Below are 26960 nucleotides of genomic sequence, written 5' to 3'. Positions count from 1 at the left end.
TGTAGGAAGGAACTGCAGATGCTGGTTTACACCAAGGATCGACAAAATCAACAGTAACTCAGCGGGTCAGGCAGCATCTCTGGAGAGAAGGAATGGTTTGCAAGAGTGACAGGACTGGCCACTCAACCTTCCAGGGTTTATATATTTCAGACATGACAGAGGGAAGTAAAAAATTGGAGGAGTTGACTCACTAACCAGGGAGAATGTCACGACAGCACTCAGAGGACATACAGAAGGCTTTGTCCACTGAGGCATTAGGTGCAGAGCTGAAACACAAGAAAATGACAATCACTTTAATGGGAATATATTATAGGCCAAAGGAAAGATGCAAAACCAGCAAGGTCATGGACTTCAATTTCTCCAATATAGTTTACCTGTGGTAAACCAAGGGTGACATTTTGGGTCGAGAGCCTTCATCAGACTGGTTAGGGATAAGGGAAATGAGATATAGATGGTGGTGAGAGAGATAAAGAACAATGAATGAAAGATATGCAAAATAGTAATGATGATAAAGGAAACAGGCCATTGTAAGCTGTTTGTAGGATGAAAATGAGAAGGTAGTGCGACTTGGGGGGGGGAGGGATAGAGAGGGAATGCCGGGGCTACCTGGTGGAAGAAAATCAATATTCATACCACTGGGATGCAAGCTGCCCAAGCGAAATACGAGATGCTGTTTCTCCAATTTGCGTATATCCTCACAGACAATGGAGGAGACCGAGGGCAAAAAGGTCCGTGTAGGAATGGAAAGGAGAATTAAAGTGCCCAGCAACCGTGAGATCAGGTTGGTTCACACGGGATGAGCGATGGTGTTTCGCAAAACGATCGCTCAGTCTACGTTTTGTCTCGCCAATGTATAACAACGATCTTGAACAACGGATACAGTAGATGCGGTTGGAGGAGGTGGGGGGGGGGGGGTGTCTGTGTCTGTGTGTGTCAATTTGCCTTTGCAACGCATCTCTTCGAAAATCAGACGCAAAAACGCACAAAAATCCACAGCTGCAGGATGCTCCCCTCCCCCACTGGCCCCCATCTGAAGCCATCACGTCCCCAGCTGTAGAATACTACCCACCAGTCCACAACTGAAGCCGGTGGCGAGCAGCAGTGGCCGGCCATGACAGCAGAGGCTACGGCAGCAGCAGGCCACAATGGCGAGACAACACGACTGCGATAGGCCAAGGCAGCAGCAGACCACAGCAGGGGCAGGCAACGGCAGCGCCTTCCCCCCCACGGCCCCGCCTGAGGTTGTCCCCCTCCACTGGCTGCAGGACACCCTAGGGATCTCACTTAACTTTTTTTTCCTCTGTTGTCAGCCGGGCAACCTAGGTAGCTTTTTCGGTTGCCAAATGACAGCTTAGGTGGTCATTTAAGATGGCATGCATGACGTGTGCGATAATGTGCTCGGCCGAAGTTCGTAGTTACCAGTCGGAATTATGCTCAATGAAGCATTCACATATTATTTCCGCTTCAAAAAAAGTCATAAACTAAACATATTCACCAATCTCAAGACATGACATATACCACAATGACATGTAGCAACATTATAATACAGTATCTCAACTCTTTTTACACATTGCAATGAATACAATTTCTATTATTTCTTTCCACTTCCAAACAAAAATGTGGTTGGATTATTCAGCCTATGATCAATCTGTGTCAATAAATCCTGGACCATGGTAACATATATGCTTAACCATGCACACCACAGATTGATGCAAGCATGTTTTCTGTGAAGGACCAAAAATTATAACATGGCCATAGCACGGGTCGTTATTGCTACTGATACATAAACACTCTCGCTTCCCACATAATTTATCCACAACAAAATATACAGGTTGCAGGGAAATTTCTAAAGGCATTTTATGATAATAGCTGTTAAAACCGACTCTACCCATCTGACAGGTTAAACATTACACTAACTAACAAGAGATGGCCAAAGGGCATAATCCATCTTTATAGATTAAAACAAATAATAACATTGGGAATTAAAACACATTTGACTGCATTCCGTTACCATACATAGTCAATGTTCGCTCTGAAGACATTAGGGTGTTGAGAAGGCAATCGGTGCGAGATTGATTGATTTTGGCAGGGGAATTAGTGCTTGTTGGTTGGAGTAGGTAAAATTGCGAGGGGAGAGCACGGGGGATGTCAGTGGGGATTGAATGGGGGGGGGGGGGGGGGGGCTCAGTGCAGGATGGATGGGGGGGGGGGGGGGGGGGGGGGGGGAGTACAGGATGAATGGGGGGGGATCAGTACAGGACGAATGGGGGGGGGGGGGGGGGGGGGGGGATCAGTACAGGACGAATGGGGGGGGGGGGGGGGGACAGTACAGGACGAATGGGGGGGGATCAGTACAGGACGAATGGGGGGGGGGGGTCAGTACAGGACGAATGGAGGGGGGGGGGTCAGTACAGGACGAATGGGGAGGGGGGATCAGTACAGGATGAATGGGGGGGGGGGGTCAGTACAGGATGAATGGGGGGGGGGGGGGGGGTCAGTACAGGATGAATGGGGGGGGGGGTCAGTACAGGATGGATGGGGGGGGGGGGGGGGGGGGGAGTCAGTGCAGGATGAATGGGGGGGGGGGCATCAGTACATGACAAATGGGGGGGGGGGAGATCAGTACAGGACGAATGGGGGGGGGGATCAGTACAGGACGAATGAGGGGGGATCAGTACAGGACGAATTGGGGGGGGGGGGGGTCAGTACAGGACGAATGGGGGGGGGGGGATCAGGATCAGTACAGGATGAATGGGGGGGGGGGGGGGATCAGTACAGGATGAATGGGGGGGGGGGGGGGTCGGTGCAGGATAATGCTGGGCTTTTAGGTTGCCCTGGAAACCAGTCCCTTCGGACCCCTGCTTCAATCCATTCGGCCCATAACACCCATACGTGCCAATAAAGTCTATTCGGCCCACAATTACCTACTAGCCCTTTGGAAACAATTCCCTCCAGCCCAGAAAGTCAGTACTAGCCCAAGAAAAGTTCATTTGGCCCATAATACGCATACTAGCCCTGGAAACCAGTCCCTTCGGACCACAAAACCTATACTAGCCCTCCAGAAAGCCTCCCTCCCCCACCGGCCCCCGCCTGAAGCCATCCTCTTCCCCCGCTACAGGACGCTCTTCCCCCTCCCCCCCCCCACCCTCAAGCTGCCCCGTCCCCAGCTGCAGGATGCTCCCAATGGGTCCCCGCCTGAAGCCGGTGGGGAGCTCCAGCGGTATGCCAAGACAGCGGCAGGCAGTGGTAGGTCACAACAGCGATATGCCGGGGTAGGCCACATCCTGCAGCTGGGGACGGGAACAGTTAGAGGGGCAGTTAGGAGCTATGGGTGAGTGGTGGAGTGGGTTGCGTTGGAGGACCAGGCCTCCCGTGTGAGTCTACAACTTACATAAAATTTACCTGAAAAAGTCATTCTCTTTTCCAAAAGCAGAACAGTATTTAAAAAGGGTTTGTGATTATCAATTTCATAGCTACAATCCTATGAAATATTATACCAAATTAATCGTTCATAGTATTGCAGAGTATACTTCGTGCCCATGAAAGCATTCAGCACCACCTCCACAAACTGCAATTTAACTACCTAATAATTAATTATTTACATTTCTGTGTGAGTAGTTTGCAGCAATAATCATTGTACACATCACGATTAAGGGTAAACTGTATTGTTATAGTCGACCAAAATACAGTTTTACATGATCAGTCTTTATGTGCATTGTTAAAAATGATGGTTCAGCAAATTAAAATGCATTATCTTACAAGTTTCTCAGTACATTTACTTCAAATTGAAACTAATATCAAACAACGCCAAAGCTGACAATACAAATGTCAATAATCTTTGGACAAATCCTACCATTGCTTACTCTATTCTTATAACCTTCTAAATAAGATGTCTGCTGCAAACATTGCAGAAATATTTGCACTTCAAAAATAAACGTGTCCGTTTTCTCCAGTTACTGATGAATGCTCCCACTTTTAAGTCTGATTTCACACAATCTTTAAAAAAAAAATCAATTTACAAACTACTCACTGTATATTTTTGAAAGACATGGTTTTGTTTCACTAAAAGTATTCTTACCAAATTTGCAATTGTTTTAAACGCAATAAAAAACGCCCAACATTTAAACACCAACATAAAAATCTGCTGAGATTGTCATGAATAAACGCAATTTAGTCAAAAGGGTTACATTAGCCTTATCTGCATTCTTTTCTGCAATGTCAAAGGGTACACACCAATATTAAACAAATCTTCTGTACTAATTTCCAATAATTCTGTGCATATTTGAGAACATCTGCACTAAACCTTTCAGAGAGCAAGGAGATCTAAATGCACATCAGGATGTATTTGTACAGGTATATTGATTTCCTACACCAGGGTACAGAGTAAATAAAACTAACAATTTCAAAGTTAGATATACATGGAGATACATTGCACATAAATACCCCATTTTCATCTCAATAATAATTTGCATCTCAATGTAAATATTCAGAAAATACTACAACAAAAGGCTACCTTGACTCATTTTCACTAGTTTCATCAGTAACAGATGTGATATTTAGCCTAAGATTGAAAAGAACTGAAAATACCATATGCAAATTACAACTTATATGCTAAGAATAATTTCAATAACAAATTTCCATAACAAAACCCAAATGCACTTTATGTTTAAGAAGGAACTGCAGATGCTGGAAAATCGAAGGTAGACAAAAACGCTGGAGAAACTCAGCGGGTGAGGCAGCTTCTATGGTGTGAAGGAAATAGTCAGCGTTTCGGACCGAAACGTTGCCTATTTCCTTCACTCCATAGATGCTACCTCACCCGCTGAGTTTCTCCAGCATTTTTGCCTACCAAATGCACTTTAGTAGTTTGAATGTAGTTGACCGCTGCATACTTGGATTTCCTTCCCATTTTGTATGAAAAATGAAGTATTAAATTATAAAAATATGCAGAAACAGGTTAAGATTTGCAAAGTAAACAACCATTTGAACAACCCCTCACAAAGTGACTATTTATGGCATTCATCGGTTTGAAACCAACTACAAATAACCATTTTTCCTCCACAGCATTCTCAATTCTGAAATTCCCAACCATCACCTATTACTAGAAATGTTGTACTTAGCCAAGTAATTAATGCGTCACATTTACAATCTCAAATCATAAAAAGATCAATTTATAGCTATTATGCTTGGGTATTATGAGCATTGCAATCCTGCAAAATATTGCAAACCCAACTCGCTTTAATTATAATGTTCACTATATTCACATTGCCATACTTGGTGCAGATCTGTTTTCACGAAAATGTTAGTTCAGGTGAATTTATTCTCATGATTCATTTTTGGGGAAATGCAATGAAACATCCAATATAATAAAACCCCAGTTAATAAAACACATTTACTCAATTTAAAGAAGGTTATAAATCGCCTGTTAATGTGTTTTCTTTCCAATCACCAAGCAATCCGCATATTATCATGGATTGTTTCCAGCTGTTGTCCAGCAAAGACCACACAAATGTTCAAAAGCATGTTTTTCGTGATAATGCAATTAATTACGTATCACCTAATATAATTAATTTCTGGAAATTTTTTACAAACTCTGTTTTTGGGAAGGTTGTAAATATTGTTTTCCCTCGTCAGTGCCATTTCTCAATGAATGAAAGGAAGTTAGGTCTTGATTTCAATCTCAATGGAAAAATACCACTGGGAGGAGTCAAATAGCATCAGATTTGCACAGGTACACTATAAAATTGTGATTTTGATGGTCTTATTTCCTAAACAATATTCTCAGTACTTCCAAACATTTGTAAACGATAACTAAATAGTTCATTTAAAAGGCTTGACACCACTATGTTTATGGGGTTGTCTACATCTGCTTCAGTTTTGTCATAATTGTTCTGATGGCATCAGTTCAGAATATAGCAATATGGTATGAATTTAAATATGAAATGCAACGCCTGAACAATAATTAACCAAGCATCTATTGCAAGCATCTTTTCGTCAGTATAAATGACAGGCTACGCTTTGAAGAACTTTTTTCACACAGAGAGTGGCGAATCTCTGGAACTCTCTGCCCATGAGGGTAGTTGAGGCCAGTTCATTGGCTATATTTAAGAGGGAGTTAGATGTGGCCCTTGTGGCTAAGGGGATCAGGGGGTACGGAGAGAAGGCAGGTACGGGATACTGAGTTGGATGATCAGCCATGATCATATTGAATGGCGGTGCAGGCTCGAAGGGCCGAATGGCCTACTCCTGCACATAATTTCTATGTTTTTCTATGTTTCTATGAACATGTTCGAGACCAAAACAGCCCCAACTTATTTTTAAGCTGGCAAACTTGAATAGAGTATCAAATATGCAATGTAAGTTTTTTTTAAATTCATTACCATTTTGCTTAAAAATACTTTTAAGGGTAATTCCCGATAATATGGTGATTATGAAAATTTACTCAATCAATTAAATATCATAAAAAAGCAAAAGGCATTAGAATATATTAGGATTCAATATATTCAATTTAATGCAACTTAGGGACAAATAACACAAGGAGAGCACCATCTCCCAACTGTTTTTTCATTCACCTCTTCCAACTTTTGTTATCCTACTCCACGTGAATTCGTTTGGCATAACATCTAGTATATCTTACCAGTAGAGTTCATGATTTGCCACACGTAACAAGAAAAGATCAGACAATCTGACGATGGCATGGTTATGTCAACAGGGGCAGACGCTACTGTAAAAGTTATAACTAAAGTCCGCAGTGTACGGGTAGATCCCCCCAGTTAGTCTGTAGAGTGGTACTTACCCTGTTGAATAGCGGGCAATTCCCCGTTATTTCCTGCAGTATTATTGCCCCCGATGGGAACGGGGATACTCAGCTGCCGCTCGGGTTCCGGCAGACACCGTTTACAAAAGGAGTGAAGGCATGGGAGTAGCTTGGGCTCCCTCCCCTGTAGAGAATCTCGGCATACGGCGCACTCGTCCAAAAGGTTCAGGTTCACCTCCGTAGACGCGGTCGCCGCCACCGGCGTCGCTTTTTCTGGGCCCACTCCAGGACTAGGTCCCACCACCGGATTCGGTCCCGAACCCGGACTCGGTCCAAGGCTTGGACCTGGAGCAGGGACGGATGCGGAGATGGGTGTGTGTACCGGCCCCGAGCTGGGGCACGCCCCCGGACTGAGTACCGGACTGGGTGCCGGTCCGGGTCCGGGGCTGGGCCCTGGCATTTCGAAGACAGCGACCGCCGCGGCCGTTGGCGATGGTGCCGTCGTTGTCGTTGTCGCCGTCACAGCGGCTGTCGGCGTCGATGTGGTGACTGTCAACGCGGCGCCCAGCATCGCCCCCACCTCCGGATCCTGCTTCTCCCGACTCTCCCCGTCTTTGTCAGACGGGCCGCTCTTCTCCTCCTCGCCAACGCCGTTCGCCTCGATATTAGTTCCACCTTTGTTTTCCGCCATCTTTTCTTTTCTCCTCCTCTCTCCCTCGGACGGCGCACGCTCACATTCAAAATCCTCTCGGGCTCGCCGACGGCCGCGTGAGACGGCGGCGCTTATTGGCTGGGCTCGATGCCTCGTCTTAGACGGCTGCTGATTGGGTGCCTGGGCACCATGCTCAAGGGGGGTGGACCAAAGCAAAGATCGTCCACGTCACGTGGGGGGGGGGGGGGGGGTTTTGTCACGCCGAGAGGGGGAGGAATCGGCAACATCACGTGGGGGAGGGGGAGCTGCGGTCGGTCAGGTGACCTAACGCCACCGGGGGAGTGGGAGGGTCGTCAACGGCACGTGGGGGAAATATTACGTCACGGAGAGGAGGGGGGATTCCACGTCATAGGAAGCAAAGATCCTAATAACATACAAGCCTGCAGCATGGAATGTATTCGATGATAAAGAAATAAATAAATAAGTAGTTTGTGTGAATGTGCATGTGCAGGCTTTAAACAAGAAACATTGAGAAATATATTTTGGAAAATAATAAAATGTCCTAATTTTGTCCAACTGACAGCTGACAATTATCCCATTCATTAGCTTGCATCTGAGTAAAATTTATTTCAAAATGCATTGATAGTTTACCATTATTTAAATGGTAAATGTAGCTTCAGAAGCGTTTTCATTTTGCATGTTAAAACCCACCTGAGATCCATGGGCGATTTTGCAATTTTACTGAGGGATTTTTCACTTTTAAAAGTTCTCATATAACAAATGAATAAAGATAAAAAAAGTCAATAATGCCTTACTTTTGATGAAATTCAGCGAGCAAACGCGATAATTCCCGATATTTTGGACCTTTAAATCTCCACGGCAAATGTCCGCTGTTCACTTCTGCTGGATTGGCACCTTCAGCTCCCTCTTGTATTTACCTTAGTTTCTATCATTTTTTTGGGCTGTAAATTTAGGTCGCTGTGCCTCACGGTCACCCCGACTGGCACAATAAATTACAGCTCAAAAACTGTCCGTTTTCGTTGTTTTTAACGGGTGTGAAAGTGCGTGTTTTCCCATTCACTAACATGTACTTGCCGACCTGGGAACTGCAGCTAGTCCCGAGGCACAAAGGCAACCAGGGCGCTATAGCCACTCCCTGGGCAGTTGAGGGACCTGGGAACTGCAGAAAACTAATTGAAAAACACGTGAACACTAATGCGAAAAACAACACCAAGTTTCGTACTATGGCGATAGATGTGGCCAGCCATCCGATTACATACATGGGTCCTGGCCTCTATGCAGAACAAGGTTGCTGGCTCCTGCTCTAAACCTCCACTCCTTTTGTCCTGTTTTCACACCTCACACTTCCTTGTCTATACACTTCCTTATCTATGCACTGCACACTCCCCTGACATCAGTCTGAAGAAGGGTCTCAACCCGAAACTTTGATTTAAACCAGCATCTGCAGTTCCTTCCGACACAATATTCATACTGCTGGGTTGTAAGCTGCCCAAGCAAAATATGAGGTGCTGTTCCTCCAATTTGTATTGGGCCTCACTCCGACTGGAACAAGCCCAGGACAAGATGGGGATCAGGTACCTGTTTCACTGCATATAATACAATGCATGTACAATATATCCTGATGTTTGTATGCCCACTGAAGGTATTCAACAACACTATCAGGCAAGCATTGCATTGCTGTTCTTTTCCAAATCTAATCATTGCATGGTGCGTTACAAGTCAAGAGTGTTTAATTGTCATTATGTATCGACAACTGAACTATAATATTCTTATTTGCAGCAACATGATAGGCCTGTAAACACAATACACATAGATAATATCTAACAAACAAAAAAATAAATTAATTAATCAACCCAATGCTAGTGCAAAAACTATCTCGATAGGTGATGATATCCAAGTTACTTTTCCTTATTATTTTCTTCATGAAATAAATATTGGGCATAATGGGACACATGGGATACTTGATTTTCAAAATGGCATCCAATGTGAGAATGCACATGGAATTCATTTAATCATATACCAAATAAAACTGTTCTGCAATTCAAAACTTTTAATGTTGCAAGGTGGAGTACAAGCATTTTTGTGCTGCACTAACTTTTTTTCCTACGTACACTGCCCGTTTCCTACATGTACTGCCCGTTTTTATTTTTAACCTCAGATATCCATTGAATTGAATACATTTTATTAGCCAAGTATGTATACATACAAGGATGCTTTGCTCGTAAGTAATCACACAATATACAGTAAATAATTAAGAATAAAACATAATTTAAACATGGGAAGAATAAATAAAATACAAGAGCAAAAGAAGGCTACAGACTTTTGGTTGTTGAGCACAGGGGCGGAAAATCCGGGGGGGGGGGGGGGGGCAGAGGGGACACGTCCCTCCCATGTTTTGAGAGGTGGGCGACATCCCCGCCAGGTTAACCTGCCTGGGCTTGCGGAAAATATGGCCAGCGCGGAGAAGCAGCGCTGGTATCCCATCAGTCCAGACAGGGCTGTTAGTTAACCCGGTGAGACAGGCAGTTGAGCTGCATTTAGCGCTGGATTGAGCCTCCGAAGCCTCGCGTGTGAGTGTGCGCATGCGCGCGCGGCTGCCAAAAAATTGTGTCCCCCGTCCCCTCAATGTTTTGATAATGAGTTCCGTTCTTGGTTGAGCAGAACTACTGCTCGTGGAAAAAGCTGGCTATGGCGGATGTGACAGTCTGGAGTTGCCTTCCACAGGGAAGTGCTTCAAAGAGATTGTGGCCAGGGTGAGAGGGGTCAGGGATGATCTCACCCGCTTGCTTTCTGGCCCTTGCAGTGTACAGTTCATCGATGGGAAGGTTGCAGCCAACAACCTTCTCAGCTGATCGAAAGATGCGCTGCAGACTCCGGATGTCATGCTTGGTGGCAGAGCCAAACCAGACCATGATGCAGAGGTGAGGACAGACTATGATGGCAGTATAAAACTGGGCCATCATTGCCACTGGTAGATTGTGTTTTCTCAGCTGCCGCAGGAAGTACATCCTCTGTTGGGCCTCTTTGACACTGGAGTCGATGGTGTCCCATTTACGGCCCCTGGAGATGATGTTTCCAAGGAACTTAAATGACTCCACAGATGTGACTGTGGTGTTGTTGATGGTGAATGGGGGGAGCTCTCTCCCCCTAAAGTCTACAATCAATTCCAGTGTCTTAAGAACATTGAGCTCCAGGTTGTTGCAATGACACCAGGATGCCAGCTGTGTCACTTCCTGTCTGTAGGCAGATTCCTCCCCATCCTGGATCAGTCCAAACAGAGTTGTGTCATCCGCATACTTGAGAAGCTTGACAGAGGACTCTGTGGAGGTGCAGTTGTTGGTGTAGTGAGAGTAAAGGAGAGGGGAGTACACAGCCTTGCGATGCTCCTATGCTGAGGGTAGCGGGTCCAAGATGTGCTTTCCCAGCCTCACATGCTGCTTCCTGTCTGGCAGGAAGCTGGTGATCCACTAATATAGGGGTTCAGGCACAGTCAACTGGGAGAGTTTGGAGTGTAGTAGCTCTGGCACAATGGTGTTGAAAGCAGAGCTAAAAGCTATAAACAAAATCCTTGCATAGTTTGCAGGCCTAGGTTGACTGCGTCATCCACTGATCTATTGCCCATTTATGCAAACTACAGGGGGTTTGTGATATTTTTCAGCTGGGCCAGCACAAGTCTTTCAAGGGTCTTCATGATTACAGAGGTCAGTGCGACAGGTCTGTAGTCATTAAGACCAGTAATCGTTAGCTTTTTGGGTACAGGGGCAATAGTGGAGACTTTGGAACAGGCAGGGACTGGTTAAAAATGTCTGTGTCGACTGGTGTCAGTTGTTAAGCACAGAGCATGAGGGTAGAGGGGGAAATATTGTCCGGTCCTGGAGAATTACGGCGTTTCTGTCTGCTGTATAGCTTCTCCACCTCCTCAATTTCTATTGTTAGTGATGGAGAAGTGGCCAGACTGATGTTGGGCAGCAAGGAGAGGATGGGAAAAGTTGAAGTGGTGATTGTGGAGGGGTGGATGGGGAAGGGTCCAGTCTTTGCAGACTGGAGTCAGGCTGAGAGTAGGTCTGAAGTGGTGATTGGGGAGGAGGGGAGGTACTGGGGGTTATGTTTCTGTCTATCGAACCTGCAGTAGAACTCATTCAATGTATGCAATTGTTACATAATCATTAAACTACTGATTTATGTGGACCAAGCTATCGTTGTTTTGATCAGTTTGTGGTGATGATGCTGAACTTCATTAAATTTGGATCACCACAATTTCCAAGCCAAGTTTAGGGGTACAGAGAAAATAGTTCATGTACTTTATTGAAGCATAGACAAGGAAAAAAATCATTAAGGTTGCTGCAGTTCATGAACGATGTAGACAGTAGATTAAGGCACACATCCTATTGCCAGATAAATCAAGAGTTGGGGAATGTTTTGAAATGGAGGTGATTGGTAAAAGAACCAAATGTGGCATAGGACAATAATCAATAAATACATTTTTTACAGGTGAGTGTCAAGTCCAAACTTCACTGATGTGGGTAATAAAGCTCACTCAGCTCAGCCTTCCACATCTGAAGAGTATTTCTGGACGGATGTGTGGGACAAACAGTAGACCAAATATCTCAAATCCAGCCCACATACCCCAAATGCAAAACGTGTTTTATATATTAGCATCGACATAACATCAAATTATTAATGTACAATATTTGTAAAATGCACAGTATAGCTGTTTGAACGGCTGCCACATTGATGCATGGTACTGTTTGCAGAGCTTTTACATTGTTCTCTATTTCCCATACTTGTACTCACCCTTTACAGATCTTGTTTTTTTTTCTCTTCAGTCACCTGAACTAAAGCCTGCACTTCATACGAAACTTAAAATAACATCTCTGGTCCTCTCTGTTTTATCATCTCTGGGGCATATTGACTAAAAGGTACAAAATGTATTTTCCGTTGCCAACATTGAATCTGCTTACTTGGCTGCAGGAATGGTGGGAGAGACAACAGCTCATCTCTCCAGGGAATGCACATGGATAACAAATATATTTTTGTTAGTCACAAATCACTTTCAACATCAACAATTCACCAACAGACAGTGGCATAATGTTGTAGCTAGTAAAGCCTTTGCCCCGCAGATTCAGTAATCCCTATCTATGTGGAACCTGCAGGTTCTCCCTGTTTGTGGAATTCCTCTCAGCATTCCATTTCCTCCCGTGTTGCAAAACTTTTCAGGTTGGTAGGTTAATTGGTCATTGCTCCTAGTGTGTAGGTGAGTGATAAAATCTCAGATGATCAAATGGGAATGTGGGGAGAATAAAGGGATGAGTGTGGGATTAGCATAAGGAGCAGGTTTGGTGGAAGGCCAGGACTCCCTGCATTATGATTCCTTGATGAATAGATCTCCCCAGTTGATTATGATATGTTTTATGATTCATGGATAGCAATGGAATCATGTCTGAGAACATAGTACTACCTCTCGGGAAAATAAGTGGTGACTCCACCATCTGGAGAACTACATTAGAAATGTGGTGGCTAGTTTTTTCTTTAAATATCTTACAAATATTCTTTTTAAACTGAAAAAACAACATTTTATGGAAGAAGCCTCATGCAAATGCTACTATTATTTTGCTTTATAGAGACATTATTTATACATTCCTTGATGTCTTTAACGCATTACAGATGTTGATTAAAAGGAATTAGAAATGTTCTGCCTTTTCCACGCTTCTCCCAAAATGTTATGAACTCTAAGCTATGTCAAACATATAACTCGTAAAGCTCTCAGGAATGTAAAACAAAATTGTTTCATTATTCTACATCCTGTATTAGAACCAACCTGATATTTTTGCAAAGGTGAAGAAAGTTGCCCAGAATAATGTCAAATTGCACCTTTAACATTATCAGTGTCGAGGATACTCATAATGTTCAAACTGCCCATTAAGCAAAAGTACAGATGAGGTTGTGGAGCTGGATGGTCAGAAACAGGACTGACCTTAGGAGGTGCGGGGCCCAATTGGGAAAAATGTTCATATAAATATAAATAAATAATTATAAATGAGTCATGTGTCGTGAGTTATATGACAATTCGGGGGAGAATTTCTTTCACAGCATGTGGGGAGTCTAGCCAGGGGCAAAGTTGTGGGAAGGGCAGGAGCGTTTAGAAGGAGAGGGTCGGGTTCATGCCAGTAACACTCACTGGTTGAACAGCGGGTCAGAGATACAACAAGACGAAATGCACAACTCCAAGGAGAATTATTTCTGCCTATGTTGGTGAAATGACCAAGGTTTGCCCTCAATGTCGAGCATACTGTTTCTCTGAAGAAACCGCCAACTTTTGCTGCATGAAGGGTCAGGTGAACATTGCATCTCTGCGGGCACTGCCTGATGATCTCATGAGATTGTATACTTATGACGCTACAAGCAAACAAGTTCAGAAAGAATATTAGACAATACAACTATCTCTTTCAACTGACGTAATTCCGTGCCAAGCAAGTGTTGCCACCCGGGTGGAATCCTTCAGTGATCATTCAAGGCCAGGTTCATCATTACCTTGGTTCGTTGATGCCTGACCTACACCAGTAAAATAAATTCTTGCAGATCTATTTTATGGATCCCCAAGACAGCATTGAATTGTGAATGGGTACACTGTGAAATGCTGGTATTCAAATGGAAATTGTTGCAATGCTTGAAAACAATGACAAATCAAGCCTTACATTGAAACACTTAAAATCGCAAAGGAAAGAATTCAAGGTCTACCACAGGCATCAATTGTCAATCATCCAGACTGTCGGCCGGCTTTGGAACATGAAGGCGGTTTAACACACAAATTGCCAATGAAGTTGCCGTCATAATACCAAATGATTATGACCCTCGGGCAACATCATGCAAATTATCTTGAAAGAAAGAGGATGAGGCCTGAAAATTATTTCAGAGTCTCATGGGTCGTATAATAGTTTTCAACACCTCCTTTTCTTTCCACATGGAGGTGATGTATGGCATCAAATGAGTAACCGCAAGAAATTGACAGCAATGCGATATTATGCCTATAGGATTATGAATCATGATAATGAATTAAACTACCTTTTGAGAGGAGGACGACTTTCAACAATATGTGGTTAATATGGCAGCTGATAGGCTCAATTATATTTGCATGAATCAAACATTGTTGAGATCAACAACTTACAGAGGACTCACGGATGCATTAAACGATAATGATGATTTGGAGCGCATCATCCTCTCCTCAACATTTGTTGGTGGATCGAGATACATTATGGGACGATGCCAGGACGTTCAGAAGGATGGCAATGCTTCATTCTTCATTCAGTCTCAACAACACTGAACCTCGTACTGTCACACCTTGATCGGAAAAATACTTATGCCAGGATCCTCTTCATAGACTTCAGCTCTGCTTTTAACACAGTCATTCCGCAGTAGATGGTGGAGAAGTTGGAGCTATTGGGGGTTGATGCTGGCACATGCAACTGGGTCCTGAACTTTCTATCGCAACGGCAGCAGACAGTCAGGGTGGGCAGTAGGACATCAAAAACCATAGCCGTGAGCACTGGCTCGCCCCAAGGCTGTGTCCTAAGCCCCCTGCTGTTTAGTCTGCTTACACACGACTGTACTGCTAGACTCAACAACAACTTCATCAACAAGTTCGCTGATGACACAACAGTGGTGGGTCTCATCAGTGCCAATGATGAATCGGCGTACAGGATGGAGGTGGAGCTGCTCACAGGATGGTGCAAATCCCACAACCTCATTCTTAACGTGGGAAAAACTAAGGAGATGGTGGTTGACTTCAGGAGGGTGGGAAAACAACACCATACACCTCTGCACATCGATGGAGCTGATGTGGAAAGGGTCAGCAGCGTGAAGTTCCTAGGACTCCACCTGTCAGATGACCTGACGTCCATGACCAACACCACAGCTCTGGTCAAGAGAGCCCAGCAGCAACTACACCCTCTCCGAAGACTACATAAAGCAGGTCTCCCCACTACACACCTACGAACTTTTTATAGGGGGACAATCGAGAGCACATTAACTTACGGCATCACTTCCTGGTTTGGGAGCTGCAAGGCGTACGAACGGCACCAACTAGACAGGATAGTGAAGACCGCAAGCAGGATTATTGGTGCTCCACTCCCTTTCCTGCTGGACATATACAGGAAGAGATGTATCAGCAGAGCCATCTCCATCATCAAAGATCCCTACCACCCATCGCATCACATATTCTCCATCCTGCCATCTGGGAAGAGGTACAGGAGCATTAGCTGCAAAACCAGCAGGATGCTCCTCAGCTTCTTCCCGCAGGCTATAAGACTGCTAAACGGACTTTGCCCCCTGCCAAAGTATCGCGCACCAACCACCAACCTGGACACACTGCAGCAGAGCCACTGTCGTGCCGCTGCCGATCGGAACGCCTGTTGATGTTTAGTAGAGTGTTAATTTGTTCATGATATATGTATTTTTATTTCTATTTATTTTTAATGCACACTGAATGGACACTGGTTGAGCAACGTTTTTTTGTTTCCTCTGGGTATGTGAATACTCAGGAAATGACAATAAAGATATACAACAAGGATGGCAATGCTTCATTCTTCATTACAATGACTTGCAATCCGAAGTGGAGTGAGATGCGACAGTGCCTCTTTCACAATTGTGTGATAGACCAGACTTGATTGCAAGAATATTTGGTCTGAACAGAAAGTTATTCATCAAGTGCCTCACTGGACCAGATGGTCTATTTGGCAACTGTATAGCTTTCGACTCGACTGTGGAATATCAGAAGAGAGGCCTGCCTCATTTGCACTGTCTGCTGTGGCCTGACGAAATTAATAAGCCAAGACCAAAACATTTTGACAGATTTGTACAAGCTAAAATACCAGACCCGCAAATAGATCCTAAGCTACATGGATTGCACATGATTCATGCGACCACACCTCTCAATGTTGGAAGGATGGAGGATGCAGAAAGAGATTCCCAAAGCCATTTTTTGAGAGGACATGGTGTGGATTGATTCATTATCCTCTGTAGATGAGAAGATATCCAGACATGGGAGGATTTCAAGGACATCAAGAGGGATGCCGGCATCGGCCTATTACTTCTGATTGGGTGGTGCCCTATACTGCTCAACTGTTGAAGTTGTTGAAATGTCACATCAACGTTGAGATATGCTCCTCTGTAAAGTCGGTCAAATACGTGATCAAGTACACCTTGAAGGGAAGTGATCAAGCAGTTTTTGGAGTTACCAGGCATGATGAAATTACACAGTACTTGACTGGCAGATACATTGGTCCATCAGAACCAGTGGCATCAATCCTTAGATTTCCGACTCATGAGAGATATCCCGCTGCCTTTCGACTCAAGGTACATCTACCACAAGAACAACGAGTCGTCATCAGAGTCGCTGCTGCTCAGCGAGTGAGGAATGATGATATGGCGAGAACGACATTAACTGAATTCATGGAATTGTGTTCTCAAGAGCCATTTGCAAGAATACTATGCTGATGTCCCCCGATTTTACACATGGAACAATAGGAGATGGCAACGAAGGAAGGCTGGCAAGAGAGTGGAAGATCTTGCAGGTATTTTTGAAGCCAACATTCTGGGTCGAGTATATACCTTGTCTCCAAGATTGGGTGACCTCTACTACTTGAGACTGCTTCTCCATCACGTAAAAGGGCCAGTATCATTTGATTCATTGAAGACACGTGATGGAGAAATTTATCCTTTCTTCAAAGACGTCTGCAGAGAAAGAGGTTTGTTGCAGACTGACGACCATTGGCAACAAACAATGGAAGATGATGAGAAGACAAGACTCCCCAGTGCAATGAGAGATTTGTTTGTTTTGAATACCGAGGTCAACAATCCTCAACAATTATGGGATCACTTTAAGAATTCAATGTCTGAAGATTACCTTGAAAGAGAACGGTGAACAATGAATGATCCTAATATCATGATTGATGAGAACCATCATGATCAGTGTCTGTTGTGCCATTTCAAGCAGGGTGCAAGGCCACTAAAGACAGCGAGTCGTGACCTCTCCCTCCTTCATCTTGCAGAGACTGAGCTACGCCCACACTTCTGGGTTTTATAGTCCCTCCCCCCCTCACACCAGAAGGGGCGCGGTCTTCGTGACGTGATTGACAGGAGAGAGAATCTCAACATTTTTTAAACACTAATAACTCTTATTTTTCATCGATGGGAAAAATCCTTGGCACCTGATGAGCGGAGGGGAACTCTGAGTAAGATGGCCAAAATTCACAGCCATAAGTACTCGCAGTACGTGGTAGCGTTTTTTCTAAAATCAATATAAAGCGCAAACAGGAAGTGGTCAAGATTTGACTTTTAATTATATAGAAGGCAAGGCAACTTTAATTAGGCAAGGCTACTAATAGTAATTTAGTAATATAGATTAGATGCTCTCCAAAATTAGACGGTGATGTTGCTATTGCTGTAACATCCTCAGGGATAGCAGCTACATTAATGCCTGGTGGAAGAACTACATATTGTCGATTCAAGTTGCCCATCCAAGTGACCCAGGATACATTCTGCAACATTGAGAAGAACTCGAACACAGCACGTTTGAAGAGGTAAGTGAAACTCATTATTTGGGATGAGTGCCCGATGGATGATTAACAGGGAAAGGTTTGAAGCAGTGGACAGAACTCTTCGAGATGTATGCATCGGCACTAAGCCTTTCGGTGGGATTCCTACCATTTGTTGTGGCGATTTTTGACAACTCCTTCCTGTAGTGAAATGGGGAAATGATGCAGATATTGAAATTTCCTGTATCAAGAAATCCAACTTGTGGACACTTTTCACTAAGTTTCAATTGCAGACGAATATGCATTTGAAACATAGAAACATAGAAACATAGAAAGTAGGTGCGAGAGCAGACCACCAGGTCCATCGAGCCCGCACCACCATTCGCTCATGGCTGAACACTAAACAGACACACTTACCCACAAACAGTAGACACAAGACACAGAACACAAGACACTACCCTCCCCTTTATACCGCTATCACCCCTCTCCACCCCAAGAACCTCGTGATCTCCTGGGGGAGGCAAAAAACCGGATAAAAACCCAGGTCCAATTCGGGAAAAAAATCTGGGAAATTCCTCTCCGACCCCAATCTAGGCGATCGACACTTGTCCAGGAGATCACTCAGGTCTTACTATACTAACCATACCTAGGTCCATATCCCTGCCCTCTCCCCGTAGCCCCTTATCCCCTTGGCAGCTAAAAAACCATCTATTTTAGTCTTAAATATATTTAAAGTTTCTGCTTCCACTGCTCCCTGGGGCAGTGAATTCCATAAATTAACCACCCTCTGGGTGAAGAAGTTCTTCCTCATCTCAGTTTTAAAAGAGCCCCCCCTTATTCTGCAACTATGTCCCCTAGTTCTAGTTTCCCCGATCATTGGGAACATCCTCGGTGCATCCACCCGATCAAGGCCCCTCACGATCTTATATGTTTCAATGAGATCGCCTCTCATTCTTCTAAACTCCAAAGAGTAGAGTTCCAGCCTACTTAACCTTTCCTCATATGTCAATCCCCTCATTGCAGGAATTAATCTTGTAAACCTTCGCTGCACTGCCTCCAGGGCTAGTACATCCTTTCTTAAGTATGGACCCCAGAACTGTACACAGTATTCCAAATGTGGTCTCACTAATACTGTGTACAGCTGCAGCAAGACCTCCGTGTTTTTATACTCAATCCCCCTAGCAATAAAGGCCAAAACTCCATTGGCCTTCCTGATTGCTTGCTGCACCTGCATACTAACTTTCAGTGATTCATGTACTAATACCCCTAGATCCCTTTGCGTTGCATTACAACGCAGCTCCTCCTCATTTAGAAAATAACTTGCCCTATCATTTTTTTTTTTTTCCCCAAAGTGAATGACTTCACATTTATTAGTATTAAATTTCATCTGCCAAGTTGTTGCCCACTCACCTAGCTTATCTATATCCTTTTGCAGACTCTTCCTATCCTCCTCATCCCCTACTTTTCCTCCCATTTTTGTATCGTCCGCAAATTTTGATATATTACACTTGGTTCCCTCCTCCAAATCATTTATATAAATTGTGAACAACTGGGGTCCCAGCACCGACCCTTGCGGAACCCCGCTAGTTACCGGTTGCCATCCCGAGTATGAACCATTTATCCCCACTCTCTGCTTCCTATTTGTTAGCCAATCCTCTACCCATGCTAATATATTACCCCCAATCCCATAATTTTTTATTTTTAGCAATAGTCTCTTATGTGGCACCTTGTCAAAAGCCTTTTGGAAGTCCAAGTATACCACATCCACCGGTTCCCCTTTATCCACCCGGGTTGTTACTTCCTCAAAGAATTCGAGCAGATTCGTTAAACAGGACTTCCCCTTCACAAAACCATGCTGGTTCTGTCCGATGAAGTCATGTTTATCCAAGTGCCCCGTTAGTGTTTCTTTAATAATTGTCTCTAACATTTTACCCACCACCGATGTTAGACTAACCGGTCTATAGTTACCCGCCTTCTGTTTACTTCCTTTTTAAATATAGGTGTTACATTGGCCATTTTCCAATCCACTGGGACCGTTCCTGCCTCCAGGGAGTTTTGGAAAATTATCACCAATGCATCCACAATCCCCACCGCTATCTTCCTCAAGACCCTTGGATGTAATCCATCAGGCCCAGGGGATTTATCCTCCTTCAGTCTCATTAATTTCCCTAATACCACCTCCTTGGTGATCTTAATAGTATTTAGCTCCTCCATTCCTACCGCCCCCTGTTTATCCAGCGTTGGAATATTTTTTGTGTCTTCTATGGTGAAGACTGATACAAAATACTCGTTTAATGCCTTTGCCATTTCCATGTTCCCCACCAACAACTCTCCAGTCTCACCCTCCAATGGACCAACGTTCACCTTAGCCACCCTTTTTCTTTTTATATAGCTATAAAAACTCTTACTATTAGTTTTTATGTTGTTCGCTAAATTCCTTTCATAGTCTATTTTCCCCGTCTTAATTAATCTCTTAGTTATTTTTTTGCTGACCTTTAAATGCTTCCCAATCCTCTACCCTCCCACTATCTCTGGCTACCTTATATGCCCTTGCCTTCAGCCGAATACTATCCTTTATAGTTTTACTGAGCCATGGCTGACTGTTCTTACCCTTACCCCTTTTTTTCTTCATAGGAATAAATTTTTCTTGAAGGTTATACAGTATACCCTTAAACGTACACCACTGCTCATGTACCGTCTTATTCTTGAGTCTGCTATCCCAGTCAACTTTGATCAGCTCAGTCCTCATACCTTCATAATCCCCCTTATTTAGACTAAGCACCCTAGCCTGAGTTTCAACCTGCTCCCCTTCTATTTGAATATGGAATTCGACCATATTGTGGTCACTTGTTCCCAACGAGTCCCTAACTATGACATTTTTAATTAATCCCGCTTCATTACACAGGACCAGATCCAAGATTGCCTCCCCCCTTGTCGGTTCTGTGACATACTGTTCTAGGAACCCGTCTCTAATACATTCTATAAACTCTTCCTCTAGTCTACCCTGCCCAGTTTGGTTTGCCCAATTAATATGAAAATTGAAGTCCCCCATGATTACAGCAGTTCCCTTTTTACATGCGTCAACTATTTGCAGATTTATGTTCTGACTAACAGCGTCACAGCTATTTGGAGGTCTATAAATTACACCCACTAGTGTTTTTTTCCCCTTATTATTCTCTATCTGTACCCAAGCTGTTTCACTATCCTGATCCTTCAACGCAATATCCTTCCTCTCTATTGCCGTTATTCCCTCCCTTATTAAAAGGGCCACCCCTCCTCCCTTTCTTTCCTGTCTATCTTTCCTAATTGTCGAGTACCCCTCTATATTTAACTCCCAGTCCTGATCCCCTTGCAGCCATGTCTCCGTAATGGCCACGATATCATAACTATATATACTTAATTGCACCGTTAATTCATTTATCTTATTACGAATACTCCGTGCATTTAGATAAAGCACTTTCAGATGATTTTTACTACCCTTCCTTTCCGTTTTTGCCCCTTTTACATCTAAAGCTTTATCTTCACACATTCTGTCTCCTGTCACATTTTGACTTTCCGCTTCCCCACTGATACCCTGCTCTATTTCCTCTACCCCTGCCGTTATTACCCCCCCTTGATACCTCCCCCCCGCTACTTAGTTTAAAGACCTCTCTACTGCCCTAGTTATATGATTTGCCAGGACCCCAGTCCCAGCACCGTTCAGGTGAAGTCCGTCCTTACAGAACAGATCCCCCCTGTCCCAGTACTGGTGCCAGTGGCCCAAGAAACCAAACCCATTATTCCCACACCAGTCTTTGAGCCACGCATTTAGCTTTTTAATTTTACGTACCCTCGCCGATTTGGCCCGTGGCTCAGGTAGCAATCCGGAGATCAGTACCCTCGAGGTTCTGCTTTTTAATTTATTCCCTAACTGCTCAAACTCCTTCAGCAGATCCTCCTTCCTCGTCCTTCCTATGTCATTGGTCCCCACATGGACCACGACCACTGGATCCTCCCCCTCCCTCTGCAAATTTCTCTCCAGCATCGCAGAGATATCCTTAACCCTAGCACCGGGTAGGCAACACAGCCTTCGGGACATGTTCTGCTGGCCGCAGAGAACCTTATCTACCCCCCGAATAATACTATCCCCTTATCACTACGGCATTTCTTCTAACTCCCCCCTCTTGAATGGCCTCCTGATCCACGGTGCTGCAGCCAGGTTGCTCATCCCTCCCACAGCCCCTGATCCCGTCCTTACATTGAGTAAGAGCCTCGGTCATGCCCGTCAGGGACAAGGGCTGTGGCTCCTGCCGCATCTCCTCCTGGTTCCCCCTACCTGCCTCGCTTATGGCCACACCTTCCTTTCCTTGCTCACTGCCTACTGAATTAGTTAAACTGGTCGGTGTGACCATCCCCCGGCACAAAACATCCAGGTAATACTCCCCCTCCCTGATGTACCGCAGCGTATGAAGTTGGGTCTCCAGCTCATCAATGCGGAGCTGGAGTTCCTCTAGCCTCAAACACTTACTGCAGCTGTAGGGATCTTCTACATCAATGGTGTTGACAAATTCCCACATCTCGCAGTATTGGCACATCTCCTGACCGCCCATCTTATATAAGTAATTAACTGGTCCTATTTAAGAATCCCCTACTGTATTGATACACCCCTTATTTATATAATCCTACCTCCTATAAATGGGAAAGTACTCACCCCAGCCGTAAATTACCTACTGGTTTGGCTGTCTAGTGGTAATTCCGTCCGCTCTTCCTGTCTGGTCCACTGCTCCCTTGCAGTGCGTGGCAAACCTCTTTGCCTCTCCCAGAATCCTTAGCCTCTCAAGCGTATTGCGTGGTCTCCTCTCCGAAGACTCTCGAGCCAAAGACTCACACTTTTCTCACAGGGCACTTCCCTCAATAGACCGCTCACTCACTCATTTGAGAGATGGAGAAGGCGACTATTCTCAATTTTTGTTGAAAGTTGGAGAAGACGACATTTTAAAGAATGAAGATGACGAAATTGAAATGACACAAGAGAACACTGGAGGATTGTATTGATTTCATCTATCCCACATTTGACAATCCTGTAGAATTATTTACCGACAATTGTATCTTGGTTCCACACAACTATTCCATGAGAAGCATCAATTCTACGTATCAGACACTTTCCTGGAATACTTTCCTTTCAATGCTGTCTGAGGGAACTAATGCTACTCACTTTCCAACAGAATTCCTCGATTCACTCGAGATCTCTGGTTTACCACCACATAAATTGGAGTTGAAAAATTGATCTCCAATCATGTTAATGAGAAACTTGGAACCCCCAAAGCTATGCAATGGAACGAGGATGATCGTGGAAGAGCTACACAATAACCTGATCATTTCAAGAATCAACATGGGAGCCTTCAAAGATGGCATTGTTCTCATTTGTAGGATAACGCTCAATTTGACAGAAGGTGAAGACATTCCCCTTCAGTGGAGCCAATTCCCAATTCAGTCAAGTTTTGCTATGATGATCCATAAAGCACAAGGACAAACCATGGATAAAGTGTTAATATACCTTGAGAAACTGGTATTTCAGCATGGACAACTATATGTGGCTCTTAGCCGAGGAACATGTCAAAGTTTTCCCGAATGATGGTACATTGTCCAAGAATGTTGTCATTAAACGCGTGCTTGGTTGAACGATGACTTCTGAGGTAAATTCTCTGAATTTCTTCAAGTTAAAGTTTGACCACTCAATAATGTCTCTATATTAAAATTGTGCGTCTTTTTTCCCATCAACAGCAAAGAGGCATCGAGCCACAGTGAGCAGCCGAACAAAACAAGAGATGCAACAAGAAAGAACTTAACTGAATAAATCTCATCTTTAACATTTAAATTGTTGTTATATTTTATGAGTTATTCAAATTTTAAGCTTTAATAAATACCTTTTCCACTGGCCGTGCCCGACTGCTGCGCCTGCGCACTAATACCTGCGTATTCTACGTCACAATGGGAACCCAATGGGTGGGAATGGCTGTGTCACCGCACAGCCACTAAGAGTGGATGGGGGAGTTGAGTGGGAATGGAGTGAGTGTGTGGGGAAGGAAGAGCATGTGGTGGAGTTGAGGGGACTAGCGGGGGGACCAGGTGCATCACAATGGGAACTCATCAGCCACGCCAGTGCAGGTGGCGGCTATGGCTCAGTAGTGGAATATTGCATTGGGGGACCAGGCCTGTGTGACTGGGACCCAATGGGTCCCACTTAATCTAGTTTTCAGACAAAGTCCAATCAAACATAAATTATCTGGGATAACATTTAATAAAGGTATTCGCCAGTCACACCATAGTTGTCAGAATAGGTGAATCTCATAGATCATGAATGGAACTTACTCTATGGGTCTGCAACCTGGCGTTTTACATTGGATTTTGATCCAGTTCCTACTGAGTATTTGTTGTGTCTTGCAGGACTGACTGTTGAAAGCGTAAAGAAAGGATGTGAACACTGAAAAAAAAGTTGATATAAAAATCAATGTAGAATAGTTGATAACAATTCATGTAACCATCTTCTCCCCAACAATGACCAATTCCCTACCACACACTCCACCACTGCCAACTGATATTCATCTTCATTCTTTAGAATAGTGGTGATGTTCTGCAAAGTTAAGGACCAGGTCTCACTCTAAAGGAGTAAAGGAGGTGGTGACAAAAATTGCTAATATTTTCATATTTATTTTTCTGCTTATGGCATCTTGATAACCCGAACGTTAGTTGTGCTGAGAAACATTTCCTGTTACTCACCACCAGGAGATGCCATTGCTTCACAGGATCATAAATAGGAAACTAGGCTAAGACAAGGTAGCCCATTCGGCCCTAATCATTAATAACAAAAGTAAAACCGCCCATGCCACCCAGGTCCAGCACCCAACTGTATCTATCAAACAGCCGCAGCATTTCTGCCTCTGCTACTCAACCATCACTAGAAAACATTCCATGTCTCAATTTGAATTTTCTCCAATAGTTAAACAAGAAGCGGGATTCCAGATTTAATTTATTTACAATATTATGCACAGATCTTTTGCCAAGTCTGCTCCGTGACACAAAAGTTAGCGCTGCTGCCTCACAGCTTCAGGGATTCTGTTTTGATCTTGACTTTGGGTTTGCATTTTCTCCCCATGACCATGTGGGTTTCCACTGGGTGCACTAATGTCCTCCCATATCCCAGAGATGTGCTGGTAGATTGATTGCCTACTGTAAATTAGCCCCAGTAAAGATAGGTAGCAAAATAACCAAATAGAATTTATTGGGTACGTGAGACATAATCAGGGCCGGATTTATGTATAAGCCTCACAATTAAGCTTAGGGCCTCGAGATCTAGGGGGGCCTCGGCATGGACGGATTTATCTATAGGCTTCATAAGCTGAAGCCTAGGGCCTCTGGCCAAGGTGTTTTTTTCCCAGGGTAAAAAAAATCCAGAGTGTCTCTACTTTGACGGAAATTAATTGAAATTAATTGAAATTCTGGTGCCTGCTGGAAGTTTTGGGGGGCAAAAATTACAACCAGCCGCTTGCACAGTTGGGGGAAGCCGGTGACGCAGTAGCAACGCAAAAAGACGCTGTCTCTCCGCGAGTACGCAGTGGGCAGGGCGGGTTCAGATCTCCATTTGCATTCTACACAATCACCTCGATGCCTCATGTCTACCAAAGATCCTGGGTGTCTACTCCAGGTAAATAGTGGAATATTGCGTTGCGGGAGTGTCTGTTTCTCCGGGCTGGGGGAAGAGGTGTCTGCGTGCGGAGTCGGAGCCTCGCTGCGTGGGAGGGAGAGAGAAGGGGGTTTGTGAGAGGGCGAAAGGGGGGGTTGAGACAGAGGGGGTGAGTGAGGGAGGGGAGGGGGACGGGGAGAGAGAGGTGGAAGGATATGAAAAATATGTATTCCATAGTTTGCGACTTTCATTTTGCATCATTATTAATGTGCACACACTAACACAGTTGAACAGTAACAGGCAATCAAATCAACACACAAAACATTTTCTAAAAAAAGGTTTTATTTACTGCAAAAACTGACAGTATTTTATTTGCAGTGTTTGCATGCTCCTTTATAACATTTTACATAACATTTTGCAGTACAACTTGATTATTAAAACAAGGACAGCTTCAATTCTTGATTTTTTTAAAAAATGTATACAACAATGACCCCAATCATCCCATTCCAACCACTCATTACTCTTGACTCAACCAAAATTATTTCTGAAATATTGGTCGTAAATTTGGTGCAAAATGCTCCAAAATAAGGCTCAGAATGCACCAAAGAGAATTTAAAACCCCAGAGCTTCCAGGGCCCTTAAGCACTTATTTCATATAACATTTTTGTAATCCTGCCATTCCACCCCACCTTTTGAAAAGCTTCGTACGGGTCTGGTGTGTAACATTTTTGACACTGTCATAGGCCTTTCTTGCATATGCTGTCACAAAGCACTGTAGTCTCTAATAGATGGGATTTATATAGCGCCTTTCTAGATACTCAAGGCGCTTTACATCGCATTATTCATTCACTCTTCACTCACACTCGGTGGTGGTGAGCTACTTCTGTAGCCACAGCTGCCCTGGGGCAGACTGACGGAAGCGTGGCTGCTAATCTGCGCCTACCTACCTAATCCGACCACCACCAATCACTCTCACATACAATCGCACACATTCACACGCAGGTGAAGGTGGGTGAAGTGTCTTGCCCAAGGACACAATGACAGTATGCACTCCAAGCGGGATTCGAACCGGCTACCTTCCGGTCGCCAGCCGAACACTTAGCCCATTGCGCCATCTGTCGCCCTACACAACACTTCAGTAATTTTCCTTGCCCTCCATTTCAGAATAATAGTGTTTTAAGCCGATATCTCAACTCTAGAACTGGCAAATAAAAATGTGCAGCTTTCCAGCCCTTGTATCATTGGCCACGCTCGGCGGCACATCGGTGTCAATCTGGTGGACTCTTCCATCTTCCTCTCGTCGTGGGGGTGGGGGATTGGGAGGGGCCTCACAAG

General features: G+C 44.2%; 1 protein-coding gene across 1 annotated transcript in view; it reads right to left on the bottom strand.

Annotated features, from left to right (window-relative positions):
* trim33 (tripartite motif containing 33) overlaps positions 1-7509 on the bottom strand; it is an 86798-nt gene extending 79289 nt beyond the window's left edge. Inside the window, exon 1 of the mRNA XM_055654427.1 lies at positions 6797-7509. Within this exon, the coding sequence (XP_055510402.1) occupies positions 6797-7448 (652 nt within the window). The 5' untranslated portion in view covers positions 7449-7509. The remainder of the gene's footprint in view (positions 1-6796) is intronic.
* Positions 7510-26960: the final 19451 nt, after the last annotated feature.

Source organism: Leucoraja erinacea, chromosome 24 (genome assembly GCF_028641065.1).
Source record: "Leucoraja erinacea ecotype New England chromosome 24, Leri_hhj_1, whole genome shotgun sequence".
Lineage (NCBI taxonomy): Eukaryota > Metazoa > Chordata > Chondrichthyes > Rajiformes > Rajidae > Leucoraja > Leucoraja erinaceus.
The sequence above is the reverse complement of the archived record's forward strand: the minus strand, read 5'-3'. Positions and strand labels throughout refer to the sequence as shown.